The 15,967-nt window shown below is 36.1% G+C and overlaps 2 protein-coding genes across 2 annotated transcripts in view; one reads left to right on the top strand and one right to left on the bottom strand.

The window, feature by feature from the left end:
- Positions 1-15,967, top strand: part of LOC129940844 (putative RNA-binding protein Luc7-like 1) — a 61,034-nt gene that overhangs the window by 41,662 nt on the left and 3,405 nt on the right. The gene's annotated exons all lie outside the window — the stretch shown is intronic.
- LOC129940845 (protein expanded-like) lies at positions 9,622-11,967 on the bottom strand. The gene is made up of 2 exons (XM_056049349.1): positions 11,210-11,967; positions 9,622-11,050 (listed from the first exon to the last, which is right to left on the bottom strand). Exons 1-2 carry the CDS (start codon positions 11,310-11,312, stop codon positions 10,347-10,349), a joined length of 807 nt encoding a protein of 268 aa, XP_055905324.1. The 5' UTR covers positions 11,313-11,967; the 3' UTR covers positions 9,622-10,346.

Genomic DNA, 15,967 nt, shown 5'->3' with positions numbered 1-15,967 from the left:
TCCTTGGAATACTTTTTTCTACCAATAACATTTAAAACATTCATTTTATCCTACACTCACTTAGTGAAAACCCCAAATACCTTAAACATGTTTTTAATTAAATTCTATATTTTTTCATAAGCGAGTTAAGTGGAAAAAAAGAATCGAATAGATGTTATAATTTGCTGGACGGTTTCATTTCTTCTATACTTTTAAACTTTGCCAAAATTTCGATACCAAATTGACATTTCAAAGGCAAATCTAATAATTTTCTTTGTTTAAGGGGGTCATACCATGTGACGGCCTGTATTTTAAGGAATTTTTAGGATTTTTTTTTACGAACTGTAAATAGATACAAGTTTTTTAAGTTTATTATCATTTATTATCATAGTTCGACTGTATTAATATAATATTTGAATTACAAATATTGTAAAGAACACGAGTTACACCGGTGTGAACAACTCCACCTTGAAAAAATGAGCTCGCATTTCCTCAACGATTCCGGCTGATTGGCTTATCTTAAATAAAAAAGTAAACGGAGTTTTAATCTGTGAGCCCAAATGCATACATATAATGAACTATCATCAAATAAATCTTCCAAAAATTGGACTTTTAAGAGACATTTGAAAAAAAAAAATTGTTTGGAATTTTTGCTTGTCGATAGGTCATTCCATGCGTTTAAATGTGGTCAAGCCGTTTTCGAGATACGATGAAGGAAAGTTTGAAAAAAACACTTTTGAGAAAAACTTGTTTAAAGTTTCAAGTCGTCTGCACTATGAAAATATCAACTTACCTTTCAATCGGTGATGCCTGGTCCATAGAGTATTCCTTCCTCTAGGTTAGGTTAGGTTAAAGTGGCTGTTGGTTGGGAAGTCCAACACACTTAGACCAAAGTATGGTCCGTTGTGATACCACTGGATCAGTTGATCAGCTTAACTCGCCGAACCAATTGGAGCTCCGAATGAAGCGTAGAAGACAAATTATGTCAGAATTTTTTAGATCACTGGTATCGTTGAAGAAGTAGTCTCCAAGGTGGATTCTACGTCTTTGTGATAAGGCAGGGTATGTGCACAGAAGATGAGAGATTATCTTCTCCTCCTTCTCGTCCATGCAACTCTTATAAAAATCATTTGCAGGGGCTCCAAGTCGAATAGCATGCCTTCCTATTAAGCATAAGCAGTGTCCAGATAGGACACCTATAACGTAGCTAATGTGCAATCTACTCAATTGTTTTCAGTGCCTGGCGCTCTTCTTCTTGAAACTCTTTCAAAGCAAATTGTTCAGCTCTTGAATCAATTCTGGCTTGTTTAACGGCATCACTTAGGCGTCGCTCAGAACGTGAGATTTGCTTTTCATTACGTTTCTCAACATAAGTATGGGCTTCGTGGCGTATAGGGCTTCCCATAACCGACATTACTTTCAAATTGCCTTCAAAACCTTCATTAAAGATGATAACTGATAAGTAGCTAGTAATTTTAACTATCTGTAAGCCGATGTATGTAAGATACTTTGCCCCATATTTTTCCATTAACCTGCTGTATTTTTAAAATTGACTTCGAATTTTGAAAAATCCCTTTACTACCTTATTCTAGACTAGCAATTTATGAAAACAAAATCGTTTTCTTGATGGCCCCCTTAAGGTCGTTCAGGTAAAGTCTTGGTTCAATTAATTGGATCCGCTTATGTGACATTATTATCCACTTAATCGAAGTTTGATCAAGGGTCCAGTTATAGCTATCGGATAAATGTTTGAATCGATTTTTGACGGTGTTTCCATTTGATTAGAAATGCAAATTATATATTGGTCGATCGGAGATCGAACACACAAGGAATTAAATAAAAAAAGCGTAATTGCGCATTTATTTTTCTCTAAAAATGTATTTTTCTATTCGGAAATTCATTTTCCTGAACAGCTGATACTTTTATGTTCAAAAGTGAAACCAATCGTTCGAATTTCACACAATTTCTACTACGAGATTTGTAGCCATTCAGAGAAAAGACCTCGATGGCTAAATTAGTTTTCAAGATTTAAAGTTAAGTGCAGACAATCTCTAGATCTTACAATATTTAAAAAAAAAATACTTTCACTCATTTTAGTTCGTTAAATAATAACATGAACAATGCTTAAAAACATCAAATGTTAATCTAAACTGTTAAAAAACGTTGTTTTGAATTTTTAAATTCTTAAAATTGTCATTTGGTAAACTAAAACGATTCAGCTTCGGCTTCACCTGACATTTACGAGTTCAGCCATAGGAATTCAATGCATGCTATCACAATGGAGCTTCGACCTCACGTTTCGTTTGACAATCGTAAGGAAAAGAACGTAATATGACTCCAAACGGAAGATCTGTTTCAATTATCTGAACATTTGCTTTGTCTGACAGCTCAACAGCTGTAAAAAATGTCAACAAACAAAATATTTGCTCTTTGGAGGGATAAAATAGAAATGTCATTCAAAGCAACCTCGAAGCAGGCCCACCGTAACGCAGACGAAGTCGAAGCTGAAGGGTGCTTGTGATTCAGCCATTACAAGAAAATAAAATGCATTGAATTTTTCAATTAATTGATTAAGATGATATGAGCACCTTAGTTTGATTTGCTAAATACTGTATTTAGTGGTCTTTGGAGTCGTATGTTCGATCGACTTAAACTAAAGTCGCAAAAGAACCGATTGTGATGATATTGTTAAATTAAGGTCAGGCACACGTATTTTCAATGATGAATATTTAGTGTAATTGCGAAGTTATTTGCCAAATAGATTTTAATGTAAAGGGCATTCGTAGATATTGGTCAGGTTCAGACAACATAAGGGACTTTATTTGCAGTCAACTTCATTCTTTGAACGTACATTTTGACCACGGCAAATAGTTAGTTTTTCAATAAATCATGAATTATAAATTCAGAACTTTACTTCACAAACCTCTACTTTAAGTTCATAGTACAAAAACTGCCAAAATCAAGTCCATCACGATTTGTATTTTGTATTGTAAGAAATATTACTTGTTTATTTTTCAAATTTGCAAGGAACCTTTTTACAGAAACCATTAAATGAAGTTGTGCAGAAAATAAAACAAATCATAGAGGAATAAAGTTTAGCTTTCAGTTGCATTAAAAAAAACCTGATCAATTGTCATTTTGACATAAATTGACGTGACTTGAGATAAGGGAGATTTTTCTTGACTAACTTTCCAATAGAGTTAGTTAGAAGTCAATATTAGATACTTTAAAGTCCCTTATGTTCTCTGAACCTGCCCATTGTCAAATCAGTCATTGTTTTGACAGTAGCTGCCGATGAGCTGACCGAATAGCCAAACACAAATAGGTTTTGTTCCAAGGTTTTCAAATGGCAATGTGAGATGGTGTGCTGATTCGATTTTGCATCAGCTCAAAAGATTTGTAATATACATATATGAACATTAATTTCTTCTTCTTGATTTTCAGTTGTTAACGCTGGCACTTGGAACCTTTGAAACTCAGCTGTCATTTAAAATGTCGTGAAGTGTAAATAAATGTCTGCGATTTATTTATAATAATGGATCATTTCAAAAATTCATTATAATTATTAAAATTTAAAACAAAAGTGATGATTAAATTTTTCAAATTTTTATGCATTACGCGTTAACTATCATTACCATAATCGACCGCCTACGCAAAGAATCAGTTAAATTATGAAGATATTATGACGTAAGGGATGTGCATCATCGAAAAGCACGATCATTCGAAAATATTGCTCCTACGAGTTCAAGTGTTGTTGATGATGATTCTAACATTTCGATTTCGAATGCTTAAAATAATAAACAAATCAATCGTCAAAAAGAACGTCATCTAACATTTTAAACTTCGTCTGATATTGACGTTTCTGTCAATAATTGTCACAAAAAATTTTAAGTTCACTCGATTTCAGACTATTTTTAACCTCCCATAGAAAGTTATTGTAATGGGTCCGATTTGTCAAATTAAAAAATTTGACATTTCTCGACGTTTAAAGTCTCTAGAGTCGAAATAAAAGATTTTTGTAAAAATTTCTGTGCGTGGGTGTTTACGTACGTTCGCGACGTTTTTTTCGTCGTCCAAAGCTCAAGAACCAGAAGAGATATTGACTTCAAATAAATTTTGTTATACAGATAATAAGGCAGAAAGATGCAGTTTGAAAAAAGGTGACAATTTGGTTAAGCCTAAATATCTTACGAACCAGAAACTCTAGAGACTTGAACTGAATTTTATATAATATATTGTAACGTGATATCAAATGAGTGTATTTTTTGAAAAAAAATCCATTTAACGTTTTTTTTTTTATAAATCAAAAAAACTGAAAAAAAAATTTGTCACCTGCAAAATTTTACGACTAAAATACGCTTTTATCTCCCAAACAATTTTTGTGCAACGAAAAATAATGTTTTTGACATCTGATAAAATGTTGAGAAAAATAGAATTGAAAGTTTTTTCTCAAAAAATAAAAACCTAAAAGAAATGTGTAAAAGTTGGTAAAAATTGATTTTCGACTCAAATAACTTTTAAAAATTGTGGATATTGGCTTAAAACAACTTTTATCTTTCAAAAAATATTGTTGTTAACATTCAGTAAAATTTTGAAAAAAATCGAACTAACAGTTGTACAAAAAATTAAAAACCTAAAAAAAATTTAACAAAAGTTGGTAAAAAATGATTTTCGACTCAAATATCTTTTCAAAAATTTGAAATATTTTCTTCAAACTAATTTTATCTTATAAGAAATATTGTTTTCAACATTCGATACAATTTTGAAAAACATCGAATTGACAGTTTTTTTTACAAAAAATAAAACTCTAAATAAAACAAGGTAGAAATTTACTTTCGACTCAAATAGCTTTTCAAAAATTAAAAATATTGGCTTCAAACTTATTTTATTTCACAGAAAATATTGTTTTCGATATTCAGTAATTTGTACATAAAAATCCAACAATCCGTTTCTTATAAAAAATAAAATCTACAAAAAATAGTACGCAAATTTGGTAAAAATTGATACGAGTACATATAGACAAACTTTTAAGCAAGACAAATCGACAGATGGGGTGGGAAGTTATCAGTGTGGGTCGCATCCCAGCCTCTTTTTGACTTTCAGATTTGACACTCGTCTGTTTTAAAGGTTTTAAGATTATTCTTCACAAACCATAAAAATTATCTCTCTTTTGATTTTTTAAAACGACATCACTGATTTCAGTTGAATCTCTCTTGAAGCTGAAAATACTATTAACGTACTTAAACAAGTGTTATTCTCCCCCTACAACAACAGTAGGTATACAGATAGACCTATCACCTAAACGAAGATGGAAGTAGAGGTAGTTGTAGTTTTGCTTTTGGTATTTGGTATGACGATTTCCTTATTGTACTCGTAACAAGACCTAATAACATACCCTAACCAATACCCGTGTCTGTACACTGTACAAAGCATTGAGATTGAGACTAGCTTAGTCAAAGTCACTATGTTGTTCAATTTCGAAAAACCATGGTAATGGGTATGAAATATATTATAATGACAGTCACTATTATTCACTTGGTTCACTTTTTCTTCTCATGACTCATTCAAAGATTCAATAAAGTCAAAGAAATACTAAAAACTGGTTTAATGACGTCAATGAAAAATGATTTTTTTTATTAAGACTGACATCATCTTTTCTTCATCTGAAATATCCCATTTTTTAAAACATATTTCCACTACTTATTTTTATTTTATAGATGTTACTGAAGCTAACCTCTTAATATTTTAAATGTTTTATATAAAAATTGGTTCATTTATATGAGATTTGTTGGTTTGTTTGTTTGCTTTCTTAATCCAACACACGTTTCATTAGAATAGTGTTTGGTTCATTTTGAAAAATAAAGTATTGGCAATGAATTTGAATTCATTCTGTTTTCATAAGAGATAAAGTAAGAGCAACAAAAAAGAAAAGAGAGTCATAGAAAAAGAGAGTACTATTGTAGTTATAGTTATAGTTACTCTTACCATTCCCATTGTTGTTGTTGGGGTGTTCATTTTAAAAATGTCGGTGTTTCTCTTATAATAATTATTTTAAATAATTGATTTCGGTTTTTGGTTTGGTTTGGTTTTTTTCAAGTCTTAAAAGGTACCTTTGTTATGTACAATGTACATACCTCTCCTACCTACCTAAATATACCATACATTGAAGGTAGGTAGATGTTTAACTTAGTTTTAAAAGGGACAGATGTTCTATAAGGAAACAATGTGAGACATTTTAGAAGCCATGCCCATTACACCTAAAGTATATTGATTGTCCTTCAGTATGTTCATTATTTCTTAGGTAGACGACTTTTTTGGTAATGCTTAAGGCTAAATTCGGCAACATAAGCCTAATATGCGCGCATGCCCCAACAGAGGAGAAAGATGAAGACACCAAAGATATGTTCTTGACCATGTGCGGCCAAAGAATAAGCGGAAGCCCTAAACTGCTGCAAGGCAGATATTACCGCCATCGAAGTAGTGCGATGGGATGGACCGGGCAAACGCAAACTAAAAGACTGCGATATATACTACGGCGACTGCTACCGAGAACAAAGATAGCGTCTATTTGGGTGTGATTTTGTTGTTGGAACTAGACTCAGGCAAAAAGTCTTGAGTTTCAACAGTTTGAGCGAGCGCATCACCACAATCCGCATCAAGGTAAATTTCGCCAACGTAAGCCTAATATGCACCTCAACAGAGGAGAAATATGAAGACACCAAAGACATATTCTTCGAGCTCTTGGACAAGACATATGAGCAGTGCCCTGGCTATGACATTTAAATTGTCTTAGGATATTTAAATGCCAAACTAGGAAGAGAAGACATCTTTGGTGGCATAATCGGGAGATACGGCCTGCACGACAGAACCTCCGACAACGGTTTCAGGCTGTTCGATTTCGCTGCGGGGCGAGACATTCTGGTAGCTAGTGCGCAGTTTACACATCTCAATATCCACAAGAGGACATGGAAATCTCCTGATCAACCGTCAACCAGATTGACCACATTGCGATCGACGCACGACACTTCTCCAGTATACGGGATGTCCGAACATTCCGAGAGGCCACCGTTGACTCGGACGGTACCAAGGTACGGCTACGGATATCTCGGTCCAAGCCAAAAGAAGGGAGTATTGTGAAAAGTTTCGACTTTAGACTACAATCGCAAGAGACTGCCATGTCCTTTTCCGATCGATTCCCTAGTAATCTCTTAAGGAGTCCTATGCTTCCTGCATTAAGCATTGAAAACCAGTGGCAACATTGCCTTGCAGCCATCAGAGATGCCGCCTCTGAAGTGCTAGGTTTCACACGGCCACCACAGCGAAACAAGAGGCATACAAAACGGCGCTGCACAAAAGGACGAGAGCTGCTCGCGAGATCTACGAGCAGAAGAGGAGAGACGAACACCGGCTTCTTAGATGGAAAAAAAGAGAGCATGAGAAGCGCGCGATCGAGGAGATAGAGGGATGTCACAACAGGAATGAGGTTCGTAAATTTTACCAAAAGGTAAAAAAAACCTCTCAAGGGTACCAGCCACGAACCGAAGCCTGTAAAGACGATCAAGGGAACATCGTAGTAGAACCACAGTCGACGCTGAGAATATGGAAAGATCACTTCTCCAAATTATATAACGGCGATGACGAACCGAATTCCGCTGTAAGGGAGATAGAACCACTCAACCTCGGCGACGCAGATCAACAATTCCGCCTACCCGACCTTGACGAAGTGAAGATAGCTATATCTAAACTTAAGTCAAACAAAGCTGCTGGAGCTGACGGCATCTCCGCCGAACTATTCAAAGCAGCAGGCGATGACTTGGTAGGGAGCATGCAACTCATCTGCATAATTTGGTCGGAAGAAAGTATGCCCGATGAGTGGAATCTCAGCATAGTGTGCCCGATACATAAGAAAGGAGACCCTCTTAACTGCGCCAACTACAGAGGCATCAGTCTCCTTAACATTGCGTATAAGATCCTCTCTGCCGTATTATGTGAACGTCTGAAGCCATTCGTCAACAACCTGAATGGTCCTTATCAGTGTGGCTTCAGACCAGGAAAGTCCACTATCGACCAAATATTCACACTACGGCACAATCTCTTTATCGATTTCAAAGCCGCGTATGACAGCATCTATAGGGAAGAGCTCTACCGAGCAATGTCTAGTTTTGGCATCCTTGTCAAACTTATCCGTTTGTGCAGAACGACGATGGAGAATGCACGCTGCTCTATCAAGGTCGGAAAAGATCTTACCGATGCATTTGATGTCAAAAAAGGTTTTAGACAAGGCGATGCACTGTCATGCGACTTCTTCAACATCGTTCTGGAAAGAATTGTGCAAAACTCAACCGTCAACACTAGAGGCACAATCTTCCAAAGATCCATCCAATTACTCGGATACGCAGATGATATTGACATAATTGGAAGATCAAAGCGTGATGTCAGTGGAGCGTTTTTGAGCATTGCGACGGAAACGAAGAAAATGGGTTTAGTGGTCAATGAGGGCAAGACCAAGTATATGCTGCCATCAAAAAAGGACACTGAACGACGACGTATAGGACAAAACGTCACCATGGACAGCTATAACTTTGAGGTAGTTAAGGACTTTGTCTACCTAGGCACCGCTATTAATGCAGACAACGACACCAGCGCTGAAATCAAACGAAAAATAACTCTTGCAAATCGCTGCTTCTTTGGACTTAGAAGGCAATTGAGAAGTAAAGTCCTCTCTGGAGCATGTAAAATCACCATCTATAAGACACTCATCATCCCGGTTCTCATTTATGGCGCTGAGGCCTGGACCCTGTCAAAGAAAGATGAGAGCGTCTTAGGATGCTTCGAGAGAAAAATTCTTCGGGCGATTTTTGGTCCCGTACGCATAGATGGAGAATGGAGGAGAAGATATAACGACGAGCTGTACGGGCTGTACAGCGACACTGACCTAGTTAGCAGAATCAAAGTCCAACGGCTTAGATGGCTAGGTCATGTAGAGCGGATGGACATCAACGCTCCAGCCCGGAAGGTCTTCGAATCCATTCCCGAGGGACGGGGCAGTAGAGGAAGACCGCGACTCAGTTGGCGCACCCAGGTGGGAGTGGACCTCAACCAACTTGGCGTGCGAAACTGGAGACAGCTAGGGACCGAGCTGGCTGGAGACGCTTGTTGGTTGAGGCCCAGGTCCGCCCCGGACTGTAGCGCCACCTTAAGTAAGTAAGTAAGTAAGTTAAGTTGGACAACTAATGTCCAAGGGTATTTTGGAAATTTTAATAAATACGTCTTCAAAGTTCAAAAAATAAAAAAAAATTCAAGATTTTTGATGAAGTTTGTTAGGTACTCCTCCAAGGGATAAAATAATGTCCGCCATCTAACGTTTTTTTTCAACTAGTGCTTATTTCGTAAATGGTAACACTTAGCTCATGTCAAATTTTTGACAGATAATCAGTTTTATCCTTCCGCTGAACAAATATGGTTGTGTATACGCTTGAACAACGCTTAGAGGAGATGCCGATTTTGCCAAAAAAATCATCTTTTCAGATGAAGCCTATTTTGATCTCGGTGGGTATGCAATTAAGCAAAATTGTTGCATTTGGAACATAGGAAAACCCGCTCGCATACATTAGGTGTTTTTTTTGGTATTCCATATGAAGTACAGTGAGAAATTGCCAACAAAACGATCCGCAGTATCCAGATTTTTTTGTTTAAAGATTGGTACAACTGAAAGAAGATCTGCCAGATTTTGAATGTGTCATGGAATGTATTGAGATAGTATGATTTGTAATTTTTGGTTTTGTTTCAAAACTATAAATATTGCCTGATTTTCATAGAAATTGGTGGAATGATCATTACAATTTTGTAGATCAAAATGTCATATATTTTTGAATTAAAATAGAACTATCATTGTAGAAAAAAATTCCTACAAAACTAATGACTTTGAATATGCAGAAATTTTCTTGACCTGTCAAAGTGGCAATTTTATAATAAACTGTCAACTTTAAAATCGTCAGTTATTACTCACTACACAGTTTCCTTAGGAAAGCTTTCTTATCTTCTGTTCTCTTTTCACAAAGTAATTTGTAAACTTTACCTAGCTGTCAAAATATTTCCTAAAGTCAATACTATAACTCATATGAAGTCAACGCATCTGTCAAATTGCACAAAACCTTTTCGCTCTGTCAGTTTGATTTGACTCGTTATAAGCCACGAATTCAAAATGAATCAAAAGATTTCGAATTTATGTTGCCAACGAATACCATACGGAACGTCAAAAAATAACCGACAGGTAAAATACTTGTTGTTGGCAATGTTTCGAGAATTGTAAATCAAACAAACCTAGCAATCAACTAGGCTTTTTTCCCATTGAAACTCCTTGTGCCCTACGTTTGTGAGTTATAACTCTTGTGCTTCAAAATGGCCGGTGTTGGATCCATAACGTAATTATTAGCTTCGGCCATTTGCATTGGCAATGGCGGAAGTTTATTATTCGGATGTCGATGATGGATAGATGCTTTTCGAGGTTTTGACAACTGCTGTTGCTGTTGTTGATGACTTCCATTGATGGCGCTGACAGCTGACATATATACACCTAAAGATTTTTGAGTTGCGGGGTAACGTTGTGGCGCTGGTTTTGTAGCTGTTTGATGGGTGAGGCTTGCATGGAATTGTGGCCACATCATTTGTTGACCAGTGCCCGCTGCTATTGCTGGTGTGCCTACCGAGCTTCTTGCATTCTTTGGCGTTCCAAAAGCCTTTGTTTGCTTGAGAAGCTCATTGCATAGAGCCGACATAAGCGGTAAATCAAGATGGCGACTTTTTTCGCGTAGTAGTTGGATATCAATGGGATTGCCATTTTTCGTTATCAAAGAATTAGCACCGTTATTGTTTGTTGTGGCTGAGTATGCAGAAGATGTGGAAACTTCACTGCGTAGTAAATGCATGCGTTGTTGATGTTGCTGGTGCAACTGTTGTTGTTGTTGAAGGCTATGTGAGTGAGTAGGTTGCTTGTGCGTTTTTATGTTTCGAGTTGTTGAATGTAGTGCCGTTTGTGAACTTAGACCCATCGAAGAGGGCTTGCAAGGAACTAAAAAAAAAATTAAAATATTAGAATCAACTTGACAGGTGTCAAAAAGATAAAATAATTGATAGCTGAGCAATGAGAGGACTTGTAAATAGTTTTAAAATGATTCCTGTCAGAATGACAGTTTTTGTACATTGGAATACAAAAGAATAAGATACTTACTTGGAGGAGGTTTTTCGTGAGGCGCTGGCATTGGGGGTTTCTTCAACCGCCGATCCACATTTGGAGGGGGAGGTGGAGGTGGTAATCTCTTCATTTTGGGCATAGCATCAATTGAGTTCAAAATATTGTCATCAGATCGAGAACGGGCAAATAAGCTTGAGCTGTTTGCCAGAGTAGCTGGATGCAGAGGAGGTGGTGGCGGTGGTTCGTAGGACGAGCACAAACTCGCTACTGGGGGACTGTATAGAGGCGAGAACGTGCAAATAAGCTTGAGCTGTTTGCCAGAGTAGCTGGATGCAGAGGAGGTGGTGGCGGTGGTTCATAGGACGAGCACAAACTCGCTACTGAGGGACTGTATAGAGGCGAATAGGCACCAGGCAACTGGACGTAGGTGTCGGAAAGATTTTGTGTCGATGCGTAGCGAGAGTGCGTTGACAATGCCATCGGAAGATAAGGAGTGCTTTGGTAGATGGCATGACCTTTGCACGTATCCCAAGGGCTGATATGATGAGCACTATGCATAGTACTATGAGCATAAGCCAGATGCGGTTGAGGCGGTGGACTTTGGGCCATTGCAGCTAAGAACGAACTCTGCTTGGGATGTTGAATGGGATATATTACTTAGTTTACATCGCTGAAGAGCTGTTGTTCGTACAGCTCGTGCTGTTTGCGAGCACACAAATAGAAGAAAGTTTTGTGAAAATCAAAAGTTAAAATTAACTTAGCAAAAAAAACTAACTAAAACTAATAAAATGGACAATTTTCAAGAAGAAATGTTAAGAAAGGCATCTGGAAATTGAGATTGTATAAAAAAATGCATTTAACAATTGCTTCAAGGATTGGGTTTGTTCGTAGACTACTACTATTCGTCAATTCTTTATATACCTGGGGGGTTATTATGAAAAACGATAATCGTTTTCAATACGGACTATTTTTGAAATTGCGTTTACGAAAAACGATTGCAGAAGCGCGTATTTGTAAAATTGCGATTACGAGAAACGAGAATCGTAAAAAACGATACTCGTATTTTTACTTACGAGCACAGTTGCCACTTGAAAAAAATTTGCATGACCAAAGCTAAAACTAAAAATGACCAATCGAACCAAAAAAGCACCAAAATAATTTTTGTCCGCAACGGTTTTTAACTTCTCATAGGAAGTTGTTGTGATCGATCCGATTTGTAGAATTAAAAATTTTGACATGTTTCAAGGTTTCTAGAGTCTAAATAAACGATTTTTAATGAAATATCTGTGCGTGCGTGTGTGCGTACATTCGTACGTCTCTACCAAAAGACTATCGACTTCAAATAAATTTTGTTATACAGATAATAATACAGAAAGGACTCTCAAAAAAATTGAATGGGTGTTTTCTTGACCGCAGCAATTTAAAAAAGAATTGGTTAGCCCAAAACAGCTCAGGAACCAATAATGCTAGCGACTCAAATTTAATTTTAAATTTATAAAATATATTGTAATGCGATTAAAAACAAGTATTTTTTTTTGGGAAAAATCCAATTTACGTTTTTTTTTTTAATCAAAAAAACTGAAAAAAAAATGATTGTCACTTCGAATATTTGACGAACAATAAATGGTTATATTTCCGAAATAATTGTATGGAACGAAGAATAACGTTTTTAACATCTGGTAAAATTTTACGCAAAATCGAATTAATAGTTTTATAAAATATTAAAACCTAAAAAAAAAAACTTTACTAAAAACTTTTGTCAAAATTTACTTTCGACTCAAATATCTTTTCAAAAATTAAAAAAAAAAAAATATTGGCTTCAAACTAATTTCTTTTTAAAATATTGTTTCCGACATTCCGTAATTCCGTAAAATACAAAAAAATGCTACTAAAATTGGTTTTCGACTAAAAAAATTCGTTGACAGAAATTGATTTTGAAATCAAACTATTTTATCATATTTAAAATATTGTTAGTAATTTTTAAATTTGTGAGAATAATTCAACTGATAACATGTTAACAAAACACGAAAGCCTGCAAATCATTTAAGCAAGACAAATAGTCAGGCGGGATGGGAAGTTATCAGTGTGTGTCGCATTCTAGGTCCTTTTTTTTAAGATCACAATATGTTAACATAACGAAAAAACTGTAATTCCAATCCTTGACCTAAATGAGGCCGTTTCAGGAAACCAACTAGGCAAACAATTTAGTGATCGGAATGGAATTAGCCCAAACATTGAAGTGACGGCCAATAGCAGCACCAGTGTTAATGTATTGATGAAATATGCTGGATTACTTTAATCGAAGCCCCTCAACCACAACTTAAAAACATTTTGGGCACAGAATATTTTCCATTATTGGAAAAGAAGAAGGAAATCCTGTCCGGTTATTCCTTGATATCCACGCTCTGCCAGAAACCTAAGTGTTGCATCTAATTTCGATACATTTGGTATATATGTAGAATCAAAACTTAGTAGGTAAGGGGTCTTGGTAATACATACCTATATTTAAACGCTTCCTTGTTCAAACGAAAAAGTTGCTTGTACCTTGAAAATATTTTAGGAATTTACTTAAATACAGCATAAACAAAAGGATTTTCATTTACTTATGGACGTGGAACTTGAAAGGCTCATTGGGTCAGATGAATCTCCTAAGAGTGCCCTTATTACACGCATTTCTCCTTCGGAATCAGATTCATCTTCGCTTTCAAGAAAGTAATCGCAATGAAAAAACATTTTACCGAACCAAATCAAATGCAAATCAAATTTAAATTTAAAACTTTTCCAACATTCACATTTTGGCATTTGTAAATAGGTGTGAAGTTAGTTGCGTTTAAAAAAAATTCCATTTTTCATTTTTGGCTGGCAACATTTGAGTTTTGTTTTTCTGGGTTTTGTGTTTTCTGCCGTTCGTTTCGTATTTCATAATAAGGCCCAGAATCGAGTTGAAATGAGCTTGAATCACTTCGATTCTGGTCGGCGATCGGAGTCACAGGAATGGTTGCGAGTTGTCAGTCACTAGGCCCTAGTTCTCAAACAGACTGTTGCTCCACCCAATTTATTTATTTATTTAAACTTTTGGTGGAAACATAGCAAAACATACATTTCTTTTCTATTGTTTTCTCTTGCAAAATAAGCCCAGTTAGCCTATTTTCACAACAAAATTAAATAATATCAACAGTAATAAATTGATTGTTCTCCCAATGTAAAACACACAAATTCCAAATGCACAACTACTCAACGAACACAGCCATCAAGATACAAAAGCAATACCAATCGTGCCAACATTTAAGAACAAAATCACATAAGATCCATTCGACACTCGTATAAATGTCAAAAACCCATCACTAGTAAGATTCTACTCTAACTTTTATCGCTAGTATTTATACTATGGACATTGTTTTTGTTATTCGTGTAACACCCTACTATACTATGGATAGATTTTCCAACAAAACACCCAAAACGAGTCACTTTTAGGTGCTGATTTTGGTCCAGAGGCATAATTAGGCCATTTTTCGAAAATGAGCAAGGAGTTATGGGGCTATGTTGAACGAAATTTTGTTCACAAAAATTAAAGAGGAAGATATTGGCAAAATTTGGTTTTAACAAAACGGGCGGCGGCGGCGCTACGTGCCGCACAGCTGAAGCTACACTCGATGTTTTTATAGCATTTTCAATTATATTATAAAGGGTGATTTTGTAAAAGCTATAGCAAAGTTTTTCAAATAAAAAAAACACATAAAATTCAGAAAAATGCATGAAATCTTTATTTGAATCTATAGTACGGTCCATATAATTTAATGTTTGAAGGTTATTTCATGCATTTGCATGAACTTGACTGCGCCTTAATTGGTCCATCTTCTTAGTTCAAATTTGGCATACTCTTTCTAACATATCGCCCGGTATATCACGAATGAATGCTTCAATGTTGATTTCCAATGTGTCAATTAAAGCGGGCTTGTCTGTATAGACATGACCTTTGACATAGCCCCACAAAAAATAGTTTAAAGGCCTTAAATCGAACGATCTTGGCGGCCAATTGTCCAGTCCCGAACGTGAAATAAACTGTTCACAGAACTCGCCTCTTAATAAGTCAATTGCCTTGTCTTGTTGAAACCACATGACATGCAAGTCAAGCTCTTGCATTTTGAGCAAAAAAAAAGTTGGATATCATCTCACGGTAGCGCTCACCATTCACAGTTACGCTACGATTCGCATCATCTTTGAAGAAGTACGTTCCAATGATGCCACCAGCCAATAAACCCCACCAAACTGTGACTTTTTCTGGATGCATTGGTAGCTCTTGCAATGCTTTTGGCTGATATTCACTCCAAAGTCGACAATTATGCTTAGTCACGTACTCATTGAACCAAAAATGAGGTTCGTCGCTTAACACAACTTTCTAAGATCACATCATCAACAATTTTACCTTGCATTAGGTCGTTCAGCTTCAATTCTTGCACCACCTGAATTTTGAAAAGCATTACACCTAAATTTTTCCGAAAAATTTTCCACGTTGCTGCAAATGTCATCATTCTAAATACTCAAACCTCTTATTGAAAAACTCTTTTAAAAAAATCGTGCTCTATGGATTTTTATTTGTAGACTCAGGTACGATTAGCAAATATCTTTGTTACTGTACCACACATTTCCCTGTAAATACACATGCAACAACGTTATGAATTTCTCACATGGCTATTTGCCATAGTTGTGAAGGCCAACAGGAAAAGAAGACTATGCTTCACTGACTGTTGCAAGTGTCCTTCATTGGCCAATTTAATATTGCTTGGAAAGGCA

This window comes from Eupeodes corollae, chromosome 1 (assembly GCF_945859685.1).
Source record: "Eupeodes corollae chromosome 1, idEupCoro1.1, whole genome shotgun sequence".
In the NCBI taxonomy this organism is placed as follows: domain Eukaryota; kingdom Metazoa; phylum Arthropoda; class Insecta; order Diptera; family Syrphidae; genus Eupeodes; species Eupeodes corollae.
Note: the sequence above shows the minus strand (reverse complement) of the source record. Positions and strands in the feature narration are given on the sequence as shown.